General features: G+C 50.7%; 4 protein-coding genes across 4 annotated transcripts; 2 read left to right on the top strand and 2 right to left on the bottom strand.

The window, feature by feature from the left end:
• Positions 1–1,467: 1,467 nt before the first annotated feature.
• Positions 1,468–3,237, top strand: NECHADRAFT_87046 (uncharacterized protein; the record flags this gene model as incomplete). The annotated part of the gene is made up of 2 exons (XM_003040103.1): positions 1,468–1,970; positions 2,046–3,237. The coding sequence occupies 2 exons, from the start codon at positions 1,468–1,470 to the stop codon at positions 3,235–3,237; spliced, it is 1,695 nt and encodes a 564-aa protein (XP_003040149.1).
• A 133-nt stretch (positions 3,238–3,370) lies between these two features.
• On the bottom strand, positions 3,371–7,193 carry NECHADRAFT_87045 (uncharacterized protein; the record flags this gene model as incomplete). Its single annotated transcript, XM_003040094.1, has 4 exons — positions 3,371–4,958; positions 5,145–5,515; positions 5,550–5,899; positions 5,960–7,193. 4 exons carry the CDS (start codon positions 7,191–7,193, stop codon positions 3,371–3,373), a joined length of 3,543 nt encoding a protein of 1,180 aa, XP_003040140.1.
• Positions 7,194–8,083: 890 nt separating this feature from the next.
• On the top strand, positions 8,084–10,683 carry NECHADRAFT_87044 (uncharacterized protein; the record flags this gene model as incomplete). Its single annotated transcript, XM_003040102.1, has 3 exons — positions 8,084–8,105; positions 8,219–9,666; positions 9,772–10,683. The coding sequence occupies 3 exons, from the start codon at positions 8,084–8,086 to the stop codon at positions 10,681–10,683; spliced, it is 2,382 nt and encodes a 793-aa protein (XP_003040148.1).
• Positions 10,684–11,118: 435 nt separating this feature from the next.
• NECHADRAFT_87043 (uncharacterized protein) lies at positions 11,119–13,057 on the bottom strand (the record flags this gene model as incomplete). The annotated part of the gene is made up of 2 exons (XM_003040093.1): positions 11,119–12,667; positions 12,780–13,057. 2 exons carry the CDS (start codon positions 13,055–13,057, stop codon positions 11,119–11,121), a joined length of 1,827 nt encoding a protein of 608 aa, XP_003040139.1.
• Positions 13,058–14,240: the final 1,183 nt, after the last annotated feature.

Raw genomic sequence — 14,240 nt, 5'->3', positions numbered from 1 at the left:
GAAGAGAAGTGCCATATCTACGGGGGAGATGCGTTGTATGCCGAGCTGTCGGCGCTGTATTTGGCGGTAATGGGGCAACATGACAAGGTAGTACAACTGCTTCTTGGAAAGCATGCCGACGTTCATGCTACAGGCACAGTCAACGCCAGCAGAAAAGTACAGGCTGGTCTGGTTGCGCCTTTTGTTGCAAGTCTACTCGGGCTTAATCTCGGGCGGGTGCAGCGGTCTCTCGGGAGGAATGATGAGATTGACCTTAATATTGAAGTTCATCCAACGGCGATGCACTTTGCCGCCTTGACAGATGGCGATGTGGTGGCGAGGTCACCTCTCGATCACGGCGCTGAGGTAGATACCGACTGCGACATTTACATTGAAGCGGTGACAAAGGACAGCATCAAGATAGATCTAGAGGGCAGGCTGATGGTGCTGCACTTGGCAGCCTGTACTGGGCAGGGCAAGATGACGCAACTGCTTTTGGTGACATGAGCAGACGTCGACTCGCACGCCCAGGCCAGAGGAACCATGGTTCTTGGCCGGAGCAGCAAGAAGATCAAGACAAGATGCACAGCGCTACACCTAACGGCGGGGTTAGGGCATGAAGAAGTGGCCCGGCTTCTTGTCGGTTTAGGGGCCAATCTAAGGGCGAAGACCGGAGATGGACGAACGGCAAGCCAGCTGGCCAAGAAGTATGGGCATGCCGGAACAGCGCAAGTTATTAACGAAAACTTGAAGACTAATGAGAGTATGCTTCGACGGTGATTTGGTGGGAGTGCCTAGGATTAAAGGAAAAACTTTTGCTATAGTTTACCAGTTAGTTAATTGACAATGTTATATTTCTTTTTTTTAGCTATTCATGTTTCAATACCAGGGAAGATGCCCAAGGCACCCTGTTGTCAAAGGCCAGCAAATCTGATTTTAATACCTAAGGCTCACCTCTTGCAGCGACCTTCAAGAGCAGCTTGTGAGGGCTTGCAACAGCGCGAGGGTCTTTGACGGCGGGGCCTCGTTGGCCGCGGTAGCGTCTGTGGTTAGGTTAATGAACAACGGGCAGCGGGCAGCGGACCCCCGAGTAGCGGAACCCCGGACATCGGGCAGCGGACAGCGGGACCCCGGCCAACGGGCAGCGGTGGATTCCCCGGACCGGCTCTCGTGGTGTGGGGTACCCCTGCATATCTGGGGTCGCAGTGGAGACCCCTCGAATGACACCGGGTAGTCGGGGCATATTCGGGCAACAGTGTCGTGTGATGTCTCAGCTATACGAACTTCAGAAGTACCTCGGGGATCCAAAGGAGATGCGGGACAATGGCAAAAACGCAGTACTCTAATAGACTGATTGGTGGACTTTGTAGAGTAACTTGCTTCGTTGGAAGGTATATTTCGGCTTATAAAGCTCCTAGCAAATCCACACAGATTGATATTCAGCAACTTTCTCTCCATTTCTGTCCACGCCTTCATATTTCTTCCAAGATGCGCTTCATAAGTTTGCTGCCCTTTCTCTCACTATCCAGACCAGCACTTGCAAAGCTGGGATTCGCTGCTCAGCTGTTTCAACTCCAAGGTGACAGCGCTGTTACCAATGCCAAGCTTGAATGGGCTACTGTTGCTAAGGCTTCGTCTTATCGAGTGGAGCGTAGCAGTAATGGTGGCTCATTCTCGGTAATTGCGACCGTACCTGGAAACACGCACGATGACTACGATCTGAAAGTCGGTCAGTCATACCGTTACCGCGTTGTTGCAATTGATGGTTCCTCCACTGTCGACCAGTCCAGCCTTGCTACTCTGTCTCCGTTCACGCCCTCGGGCACGTACAGTAGCTTCGACAATGTTCCGGATGAGAACACGGCCTCGGTAGCCGAGACTTCCTCGGATGCCTCGACTGTGAAAGGCAATGTTAAGGAGTATCGGTACCAGTATCAAACGTTCTCCAACAGAAGTTTCAGTCACTTTACCGAACAGGTCTCAGAGAATGGGTAAGTAAAGTTGCCCACCAGCCATCAGAGTGGCGTACTGTTCCATTGGTTATTGACTCGTTATACCTGTTTTAGAGGTCCTTGGACCGGTAACCGAACCGTCTTGACCAACATTGAGATGTGTGCCTCGGCAAATTACAGTTGCAAGCTGGAGAGGATCCAGTGGACGCAACACCCCAGCACGGGACAATATGTCATGTGGGGACATTTCGAGCGAGCGAAAGATTACGGCCTCGGATACGTCTGCAATCTATACACCGATCCAGGCGCCCCTTCACTCACTTTCAATGGAGCTTACAGACCTCTCGGCCATGATTCCAGAGACATGACCTTGTTCTCTGATGGTGATGCGGCGTACTTGATTTCGGCAACAAATGTCAATGCCGATATGGTCATTTTCAACCTCACTTCGAACTGGACTGCCGTCGCTAGTGAGCTTACCACGGTCAGTAAAGGCCAATACAGAGAGGCACCCGCGGTAATCAAATCAAACGGGTGGTACTACATCTTCACATCAAGGGCATCTGGCTGGGTGCCATCGCAGCCACAGTACATCATGGCCGAAAACATGGCGGGGCCTTGGTCCAATGGTGTCAATGTCGCCAACACTGCAACCTTTGCTTCTCAATCAGGGGGGGTTGCAAAATTTCCCAATGGACAGTTCACCATGTATTCGGATAGATGGTCATCGAACTGGCCGATTCCAGGAGGTCCGACAAGACAACTCAACTTACCACTTGCTTTGGATGCTTCTGGACAATACGCTACATATCATTTCTACCCCCAGGTCAAATACGCTCAATCCACGAAACCCGACCAGGCGGTCTACGGTATACAGAATGGGAAGATTTTATCAGACAACAAACCGGCATTGTCAAACGCGGGGAGCGCCAACATTAGTCTTGCCAATGATGGGACCCAGAATGATCCGAACAAAGTTTGGATACCGTCCAAGGTTCCCTTTTGGTACCAGGTTGACCTCAGAGACTCGCATAAAATCACGAGGATTGACTTGACGACCAAGTTGCGCCAGGGCTCCGAGACCTTTTACAACTATACGATATCTGCAAGCAAAGACAACCAGACGTTCACGACGATTGCAGATAAGAGGGATAACAAAGATCCCGGTTTCTCAACCGTATTGCCGACTTCGACGGAAGGCTTCCGATATGTTCGACTCAATGTGAACTCGGTTATCAACGCTATCAATGGAAACAGCGCGTCGTGGGCCGTGGGTGTGCATGAGTTCACTGTTTTTGGCAATTAAGAATGCAAGTTTGACCTTTTCACCAAAGGGTTGTATTTAAAGCTGTCGCAGAACTGATAGATTTACTCAGCGAGGAAGCTCGACAACCCTCATAAAGGGAGTACTGCCTTATTACAATCTATGAACAAGCCCTTCAATCTCCAGCCCAATAAGTCCCACAAAGGTGAATCTCTTCTTCATTCATGAGTCCTCCTTGGACACGGATACCAAATCCAATAGAATCTGTTGAGCCATTGGGTGCAATGTCGATGTCGATGTTTTTTTGTGGCAGATAGGATATGTCGAGCTTGGAAATCGATGTAGCAGATCCATCTTCATCTGGAAAGGGCTTTGATGGCATGAAATCCGTAGGTACCCCTATTGGCAGATGTGCCAACAAGCTCTTTGGTTGAGCCGACTCTGGAGCATGCTCAATGGACTGGTGCTGGGTTTGCATCCAAAGTAAATTCAACCACACATTGAAGAGATTCAAAGAAGTATCTCTAGTGGTTCTCCAACGGCTGAGAATGTCGCGCAATGAACTTTGTTCATACGGTACACGTTCTGCCAGTGCAGCTTGAATGGAACGGGCTTTTTCGCCAACTTGAAAAGCCTCAAACTCGTTCTCTGGTAATGCATCTTGAACCGTGAAAGGGGTGACATTGAGACAAGGGCCAGTCAGGCGGTCAATACCAGTGAAAGCAGCCGATCGACCTGTTTGGTATAGGCCCAAGGTTGGGTTTGATACCCCAGTCAACTGAGCAAGAACTCGAGACACTGCGAGAATGACAATGGTTTGAAGAGAGACATTCGAGGAGCGGCAGGCTCTGTCCAAATGTCCAAGGTTTTTGACAGCATCTCGCACCCCGACGAATAGCTGCTTGTTCTTTTGAGATGTCTGATCATCTTCGCCACCACGAGCGGAATGAATGAGGGTGGGAACGCTGTTTCCAATTGCTGAGCGCCAGTAAGCTGGCTCATCCACCTCGTTCAATGACTGCAAAGTGAACTCGACAAACGAAGCGAAATCAGGCCTGGGTGTGGGTGCTTCTTGACTGTAATAACCAGCGAGCTCATCAACAAATTGAGGCATTGTCCACGCATCGTAGATGGCATGATTCATGACAATAAGGATTCCATCTCTGTCGGTGGCCTCGAGAAGACCAAGTCGGAGAGGTGGGGTCTTCAGAGATGAAGGATGCAACGCAATCTGCCTTGCCTGAAGCAGAGCAAGATTCTCAAGGCTTTCCGCGGAAGTGATGACCTGAAATGTGCCATCATCGCGATCACATCCATTCAAGACAACTTGAACGGCATCTGAACGCGCGATGGCAAAGAAACAAGTCCTCAGAATCGAATTGTTCTGACGCAGTGAGAACCAGACATCTTTCATGGTCTCTACGTCAATACGCTCCGAGCATGAGAATGGCCAGGCGGGTTCAAAGAGCGCTCGCCCTGTTTGTAACCAGGAAGCAAGATGATACATCTGACCGCTGAGATAGGGGAGAATCTTGTCAATCGCATTCGGCCTCAACCCCAATTGAGCAATGACATCCTGCCTGATATCGCTGTAGCTCATAATCAGGGAGCTCTTGTTGATTCCCTCTTGAGGCATGGCCTGGACCCGTAGGCAAATACCACGAAGGGTACTGCCCTGGAGAACAGCACCAACACCTGCTTTGAGACCTGCGGCGCGGCACATAGACGCGACTCGAATGGCGGAGAGGGAGTCTAACCCAATGCTGAATATGCTAGTGTCTGATTGAATGGTTTCTACCGGGACTTTGGAAACTTCTGACAGTATGTCTCGGACAACAGGCTCATGAGGTGGCTGTCAAGGACTTCAGTCAGGCATTCTCCGACATCGTTGAGCATCCTTCACGGTGTGTGACCATGTTTCCAGACGAGCTCCAAAGCTTACCTCTCACCCTTGGCTCCCCCATTCAAAGCGTCGTCGCGGCGCCTGACGCATCTGCACCCGGTTGAGATCCGCCCGAGTCAGAATTTCTCCTTTGCATAGAGCGCAAACTTTGATCGCTTTGTCCGTTTGCTCAACCTCGAGGTTCAGCTTGTACTCGGACTCAGGGACGTAGTCATCTGTGACGTAGGGCATCCAGATATCATTGTTAGCCGAATCATCTTCCAGTGTCTGCACATTATGTTGGAGCACAAATAATGTGTCGACTAATGTGGCAGCGCTCAGCACACCGCTCTGCCGAAGCGACTTCTGAACCTCGCCCAACCACACATTCAGCCTCGGATCCCAAAGATGAGCGCCCGGCGAGAACTTGACCGAAGGCTACGTCTTGTCTTCTTGTCAACTTGTCGAGAACCTTGGCATAGGCGAGAATGGCAAAACTTTGCACCGTGACCTCCATCTCCTTGCAGCTCTCGGATATATGCATCATGCCAAGCTCAATGTCTGTGTCAGAGTAGAACATTCCTGACGATTGTTTGTGCTGGGGAGATTGCGGCAACGGTGTGACTTGGTAGCCGTCAAAAAGTTTGGTCCAAAATTGGCAAGCCTTGCTTTGATCCTGGGATAGATGATGGACTGCATTTGTAAACGGTGGACGATCTGGTAGTGATACCCCATGGTAGGCGGAAGCCAGGTCGTTGAAGATGAACGGTAGCGAGGCATCATCATACAGTGCATGATGCATAATGATAGCCAAAAACCTTCCTTCAGGCTCGTTGATAATCACAGCTTAGATTGGTGGTGTGGAAAATGCCGACTCAGTACCCAATTGCATATACCGCACAACCACTTCGGCAATGTCACTCCCCGATGGAACAGCGGTTTCTTGCCACGCAAGTGGAACATCGCTGTGAACGACTCCAATCCAGGAAAAATTCATCTCAGGGACGGTATGGAAAGATGTGCGCAAGATATCATTGGTCTCGATGGTGACGTGATAAGCTTCCTTCAAGCGATCGACACTTGTCGGCTCCGCGAGTCTCACAATGTGTGGATGAACATAGACAACCCCATTGGATTCCATGACTTGGGTGATCATTGTAGTCTGCAGCGGACTGCATTTGGAAACCGCCTTGGTTATATCGTTTGAGCTGAGTCGTGCCACTCGAGATGCAAACTCGTCGAGCTGAGGATCGTCGTCGCAATATGATAGCGGAGGGCTCGGGACGTCGGCCACGGCTGCCTCGACGACCCTGTGAGCTAATGCTCCCACGCAAGGGAAACACATCACCTCGGCCGATGAAACAGCGATTCCCGCATCTCGAAGCTGGCTGGAAAATCGGATGGCAGTCATGGAATCCAGTCCAAGACTCAAAAACGACGAGTTCCTGCATATCTGCAAACTTTCCCAGCCACAGAAACGCTTTATCATGTCGCCAATTTCAAGCTCCAGGCTTGACCATGGATGATCATCCCAGTCCTTGGAAGGGCCCCTTGTGGCGGCCGAGGCTGACCGGGAAAGGTTGAAAGAATCAAGCGAGATGGATTCATTTGATACTATCGTGGACACCATCAGGTTCATCTTTGCCACAAAGTCTCGAGCAAAATCTGGATGGCCAAAGGCTGACGTAAAACCGCAAGTGATGCGAACACAACCGTTCTTTGCGTCGGCCTCTACCTCGACGGCGAGAGGGTACTCTGAGGGCATGCTGCTCTGTGCTTCCTCCCACAAGTCGTGACCCTGAGCTTCGGCAGACTTGATGAATGAGAAAAGACACTCGAAGATGGGGCCTTCCGATTTGACCCAGCGCTGGATGTATCTCAGGGACGTATGTTGATACTCAAGCGACTCAGAAGTAGCTTTGTGTATGTGGTGGATGACGTCTTCGACTGTAGAGAGGTGTTCTGTGTTGAGTCTTCCAGGAATAGTGACAATACATGGCAGATGCACCGAATCAGCTCCTGCTATGGGAAGTACCCTTCCAGAAAGTACCAAGCCGTAGGTCACATCAGATGTGCCCACTACATCAGCCAATGCCAAATCAAAGACTGCCTGCATCATGGAGGATGCTGTAGATTGTAGGCGGGCTGCACAGCCTTCGAGCTCTGGAAGGGATGATGACAGCGTCGTGGAGTAGGAAAGCTGGGCAGAGTCGATTGCGGGTTTCTCAAAGATCGTTGGTCTACAATCAGAGAGGGCTTGAAGCCAGTGCGATTGGGACTTGAAATACTCTAATCGTATCAACGAACACGTCGACGCGGCCACTACGATTGCTTCCTCTAGTCTACCACATCTGCCTCTCGTGTGTGCCTTTAGCTCTAACGATCGTCTTGTGAAGCTATTCTCTGATCACCTTCTCGGGTCACGAATGGGCGCTCTCAAAAAGGCCGGCACTCATGCCGTTCAGCTGGGTCTTTTGTACTTCATCGCTTACAGCTCCAATGCTTTAGCCTTTTGGGCTGGTTCTCGTTTAATCGCCGACTCGGTGGAATCAGATGGAGGCGACGTGTCTGTGGGTGCAGTTTACACTGTCATTTTTGTCCTGATCGACGCGTCTTTCATTCTCAGCCAAGTTGCACCATTCGTTCACACCTTCGCCGCTGCCGCCGGCGCGTCCGATCGACTGCAATCGGTCATACACAGGGAATCTCGTATTAATGGCACGTCAGAGGCAGGCGCCAAATCTGCACCCTTCGGTGAGGAGGACATTGTCTTTCATGACGTGCACTTCACCTATCCCTCTCGTCCTGATGTACCCGTCTTGAACGGAATCAACCTGACGATCCCCCCTCGGAAGCATACAGCAATTGTGGGACCATCTGGCGGTGGCAAGTCTACTGTGGTGTCGCTTCTAGAGCGTTTCTATGATCCTTCAGCGGGTGAACTGCTTATCGGTGATTAAACCTTTCGAAATTTGAACGTGAACTACCTTCGAGGCAGTATCAGATATGTACAACAAGAACCAACACTGTTTGACCGCTCCATTCTAGAAAACATTGCCGACGGTTTGGCGAATTCCTCCAACGAGGGTCACAGGGATTTGGCTCTCCTTGTCCTGGATTCCACGCTGGCTGATCTGGCAGCAAGCATACGCAATGGCACAGCGGAACAAGAAGCCATTGAAGGGCATGACCCCAGAGTAGCTAGAATTGTTGAACTTGTTCGACAAGCCGCAGCGAGTTCAAATGCCTTGGCCTTCATTGAAACACTCCCACACGGCCTAGCCACCAATATAGGCTCTGCCGGTAGTCAACTGAGTGGTGGACAGAAGCAGCGAGTTGCCCTTGCACGCGCCCTGGTCCGTGAACCCTCGCTTCTTATTCTCGATGAAGCGACAGCAGCATTAGACTCAAACAGTGAGAGTCGGATTCAAGATGCTCTGGCGAAACTTCAAAACCGCGTCACCATGGTATCAATCGCTCACCGATTGGCAACCGCCAAAGATGCCCACAAGACAGTGGTGGTTGACAAAGGCCAAGTAGTTGAAGAGGGTCCTCACGCTGAACTGGTTGCGAAAGGCGGCGCTTATGCTAAGATGGTCGAGTTCCAAAACCTGGAGACTGTGGATATGCCAGCTATCCCTGAGGCATATGTGAGCCGCGATAGCAGCTTTTTTATCCACGGCGAATTGGATGGTCCGGGTGCCAAAGAAATTGCGGCAGATGTTAGCCTTTCGAAGACCCCTGGAGAGGAAACGAAGACGCAGACCGGCTCAGACGAGACGGTAGAGGAGGGTGACAAACCCAAGCCCCCCAGGTGGTTCACCCTGAAGTTCACATTCAATTTGGTTCGCCCCAATCTGGGTTATCTCGTTCTCGGCCTTTCTGCATCTGTCGTGATTGGTGGCAGTTGCATAGCAGAAGCTGTCATCTTCGGTCACACCATCAGCAGCTTAAGCCTTTGCACGGGGGCCGACAACATCCGTCACAGAGGACACTTATATAGACTTTTGTTCTTCATTATAGCTTTAGTCGAGTTCTCAGCAAACGTTGCCAGTGGATGTGCATTTGGCTGGGCTGCCGAGAAGATCTTGACCCGAATTCGAATCCTCTCTCCTCGATCTCTCTTGAGCCAGACCATAACAAGGCACAACACGGATGGCCGCACTCCCGGAACACTGATTAGTTATATCATCAGCGATGCCAGTGCACTGAGCAATATTTCTGGCTCTACGATCGGTCTTCTCCTTGCCGCCGCCTTCAACTTGGTTGCTGGACTCGTCGTTTCTTTCGTCCTCGCATGGAAGATCGCTATCGTGCTCGCCCCATGCATCCCGGTCCTCCTTGCTTCGGGCCTGATGAAACTTCGCACGCAAGCCAAGTTCGCCGAGCGACATCAAAAGGCATTTTCTCAGGAAACTTCCATCACTGTCGAAGCCGTTGACAACATTCGGATAGTGTCCGCTTTCTCCTTGGAGAGCCAGTCAAACGCACGGCATGAGCTCGCATTGCGAGAACCCTATCAGGAGACCCTGCGTTCAATTGCATTCGGCAACATTTTCTTAGCCCTAGCCTTCAGCATCAGCAACCTCGTATATGCTCTGGCTTATTGGTGGGGTACCCGACAAGTGGTGGCCGGTCTCTATTCCCAAACCCAGTTCTTCATCATTCTGCCTGCTCTTATGTTCAGTACCTAGTCATGCAGTCAAATACTCGCGCTTGCACCCGACATTTCCAAGGCAGGACTTACCGCGTCCAGCATTACGGAGCTGCTCACTACAAGTTCAGCGGACGACGAGCTGAATCCTCAGAGCTCAGGCAAAAACCGCCGTGACTACAAGCTGCTCCTCTCTGAGAAACCTCACGACATGGAGGCAGCAGATTCCAGGCCGGAGGGCACGGCTCCCAGCGTGCCAATTTCATCCGGCCAGGGCATGAAGACCCAGTTGCAAGACGTCCACTTCGAGTACCCGTCACGACCGGGGCAGCCGGTACTCTGTGGGGTCAATTTGAACATTCAGGCTGGTCAATTCTGTGCCTTGGCTGGCTCCAGTGGATCAGGGAAGTCTACAATCTTTGCAATGCTAGAGCGGTTCTACCGTCCTGACCGTGGAGCCGTGCTGATGGACGGGACCGACATCACACGCCAGCTTGGAACCGAGTTCCGAGACGATATAGCTCTTGTTCCCCAAGAAAACGTACTCTTTGGAGATGGATCCGGCAATTCCCTGCTTGGTCTTCTCAACTCCGTTTTGCCGGTCTCCGTGTCTACCGAACTACCCTGCATCAGCCAAGAGGAGATGGTGATGGTAGCGATTGCCCAGACCTCGGCAAGCCCGGGTACCAAAACTCGAGAAATTCAGGGGCTTGGCAAAGAGGATCTTTGCTCCGCTCTACACGCGAGATGCAGACTTGGTCGAATCATAGCTCAAGCTGGGGCGTGTCATCTCCCTCCCACATCCAGAGCAGCCATTAGCCGATTCGCACTTGGAAGGTCCACTTCACCAAGAGGGCGAATTCTCCGAGTTTTTACGGCACCGCAGAAACTCGAAAAATTGCGACTCTTGGCATGCCCCAAGATAAACCAACCATATGGATCATATGAATAGAGGCAGCTTTTATGCCCTTCTTATATCCAGGCGAGCCATTAGCTACGCGAGGGTTTGGCCGTATCCACTCTGCCAAGAGTCTCAATTTTTCGAGTTTCGACTGTCTTTAGCTGCACGCACAGTTTTTATGAAACTGTCACACAGATCTTGTCTACCAAGCATAACTTTGAGCATTGAGTCAGCTTACGTTGCATAAATACACTGTACAGTACACATAGCGGTTCCATAACGGCTTTTCAACGACACGATCCAATTGGCCAGTATCCATGTCTGTCAAGATTGACACCATCATGTGCACCATGGTATGTATGCAAATTACACACTATAGATTAAAAGCTGTTACAAATTCCACAACTCTTGACGCGTGCGCGATATGCTCGCCAATGTAACAATGCAGGTGAAGTAAACGTTATGGCACGAGACTGCTGTGCTATGCTAGATCACAGTTCCCTTGTTCTGAGCCTTGTCCACGTTGTAGTTCTTCCACACAGCGATGCAAGGGATGGCCAGGATGAGAATAGCGGTAGCGGAAATACAGTTATACTTCTGGCTGTATCCCCAAGCATAGTTGATGGCATCGCGCGTGGCGTTTCCGGGGGGGTACAACATCTGAGTTGTTGAACCGCCCAAGTAGATTACAGACCAGTCGGCAGCCGATTCCTGAGGGAGTCGGTCTTGAAGAGCGTCCGGGAATGTGTTGGTATAGATAGCATTAGCCACCGCAAAGCCAATGGCTCCGCCGAGACTGGCAAACAAGTTGAGCAGGGCCAGCATCATGGGCACACCGTCGCGGTCAGCCGAGGCCATGACAGCCATATCCTCGCCGATGACAAGAGTACCGCCGGCAAAGGCGATGAAGATCTGGCACATGATGATGTAGCCAATATCGTCGTCCCCACCTCGGAAGTGAATCATGAGGCCTGCTCCCAGAAACATCAGAGGGAGGCCAAAGAAGAGACAGGCATACTTGAAGTGCTTGGTGTGGCGGATGTAGATTCCAAACACGACACCCCAGAAACAAGACCCGATGTTGTAGATCTGGGTCATGTATCCCGTATCGGAAATGTCGAGGTTGTAGACAACTTGGACAAAGTAGTAGAAGTACTGGTCCCAAGAGTAAAAGCTGAAGTACAGAATAGCAGCAAGTAGGCAGGCTCCGAGTACAGTTCGGTTCTTCAACAGCTCCCACCGAATAAAGTGCTTTCGGGCACCATACTTCTCCCAGGCGCCAAAGACGAAGAACAGGAGGAAGCCGATGACGACCATGGCGATAAAAGTGCCTGAGGAGTAGCCAGCACGACCATTACTGGTAAGGCTAAAGGGCAGAAGGAACAGCACAAAGGCTGCAATGAGAAGGAATGCACCGATGATGTCGAATTCGTGAATGTAGAAGATGATGGATTGAGTCGTAGTGCGACCGCTGGGCGTCCTAACAAACAGACCCATCTTCTCTGCCTTCATCTGGAAAAACTTAAAGACGATAGCCAGGGGGACGAAGACTGCCGTCATGATGATGCAAAAGGCACCCACTGCCCAGCGCCAAGATGAATTCTTGATGAAGGACTGAGCCGCAAGAGGACCTGTGAAAGCCGTGCAGATGAAGGGTGTGCTGACAAAGGCAAAGGCAAAGGCACGGTTGCGCAGGCCCGACGTGTCGGCAACGAACACATCCATGATGAAGTAAATGGCGTAGTAGCCAACCCAGTATAGCACGTAGCCTGCCGCGTAGCCGTCAGGGCCTTTGCAAGAGGCGATGATGATCATGCCAAGGAGGTAGACGCCGACAGCGATGAGGAAGCCCTCGGCTCTGCCCCAAAGGTTGAGAATTTTGGCAATGGGCAATTTGAGGACACCACCAATGATGGAAGACAGGATCTGGGCCGTGGAAATCTGGGGGGCTTGCTGGAAGTCAGAGTAGGCGTAGAAGGTGACGTTGTTGAGGATCGACTGTTGGAAGGCCAGCATGAAGAAGCAGACCCAGATCCTAACTGATTGTTAGTCCATATGTTTCCAAATGAATCCATAACAGATTCCAGAAAGACCACAGACACCAGGCAGACCTAATGAGCACCGGTGGTGGACGGGACAGCGCATACCAAGCATAGGTGATGTAAACGGTCTGTTTGGACCACACCAGAGCCGCGGCTTCAGCCTTTTGGATACCGATCGGGGCGTCAGCCGTAACATTGGCACCATTTTCGATAACTTCCTTCTCGTTCTTCTCCTCCAGGCTCAAGTCGCTGAACGACGGTCCGGAATCCAAGACGCCGCCTTGTTCCTTCATGTCGGACGGCGGCTGGACGGTTTCATTGGCACCATTGGGATTGTCTGTAGGGGCGGCGCTTCGTCCGCGAATCCTGTCAAGGACACCCATGATGGATGGTAGAGGCTTAGGAAAAGATTCTTTAGATAATCACAGATTGATAAGATAAAGCAAGGAACAATAGGGTTTCACGCAGCCATGGAAGAAGCCAATATATATCATGCTCCCAAGACCCACAAACCCCACGAGCCCCCCGCGGGCGAGGAGACGTATGATGTGATTTTTTAGGTCAGCGACCGTCTTCGGCAGCGGTAATATGCAGTGTTTGCATTCCCGATGCTGGAATGACACGGAACGACCGGCACGGGATGGTGGGGAAGGACCACGAGGGTTTGCCTGAACGAGGTAACCTAAGTTAAACGACGACCAACAGAGATGTCTTTGTTGGTTCAGAGCCCTGGTCATAACTGATCCTTCTCAATCGGCCCGCAGAATTAAGGGGCGGGTACTCCGGTAGATCACGAAAAAAACACGCACGCGACTCCAAATTCACCCACACCTTAGCATCAACAGATCACTTCGAGTGACAGTGCATGTCATGGCTTGACCGGAAGTTGAGTGCGTTTCAAGAGGTGAAAGTGAGCTACAGTTCTAAAGACGCCAATTGGCACAGAGCTAGAAGCGTGACGTGTTTCTAGTCTACACTCCTAAGTACGAGGAGAATGTACTTGACTTGATCTAACATGAGGGTGTCAGGTTATTCTTAGCAGTGACGATGCGATCAACCGTACGATGGCAACAAAAGGCCTGTTGGTTCATTCTTACAACTCGCCCCCACTGTCAAAGGATCAAGCCACGGAACTTTAGGTACATCTAGAAAGACAGGATCCTGGGTTCTCGGCAGGGGGGAGGCTTACATGTTACATTCGACCGGAATTGTGACAACCGGAAATGCACACAACACGTGCTCTGGCCCCACCTGGAGGCTCCTTATCAATCGGATCGCCAAGGGATCATAACACTCCTACCAGCAATTGTTACATCGGCAGGCTCTTTGGTTATGAGATCTAGGTAGGCAAATAGCTATAGTTATTATAAAGGTCTTAATAGTTACTATTTCTTAATCTAAAAAATAAGAAAACTTTTACTATAGTTATTTTACTCATTTAAGTTAATTATATTTATTTTTATATGGAATTCTCTACTTCATGTTAAATTCTACATAGGTTGGAAGTTCTTAGAGCACCAGATAGTAATATATAGTTATACTAATGCTGTAATCAGAGCCAGCCTC

The sequence above is a fragment of the Fusarium vanettenii genome (genome assembly GCF_000151355.1).
Source record: "Fusarium vanettenii 77-13-4 chromosome 11 genomic scaffold NECHAsca_80_chr11_7_0, whole genome shotgun sequence".
Lineage (NCBI taxonomy): Eukaryota > Fungi > Ascomycota > Sordariomycetes > Hypocreales > Nectriaceae > Fusarium > Fusarium vanettenii.
This window is presented reverse-complemented; position numbering and strand designations above follow the sequence as displayed.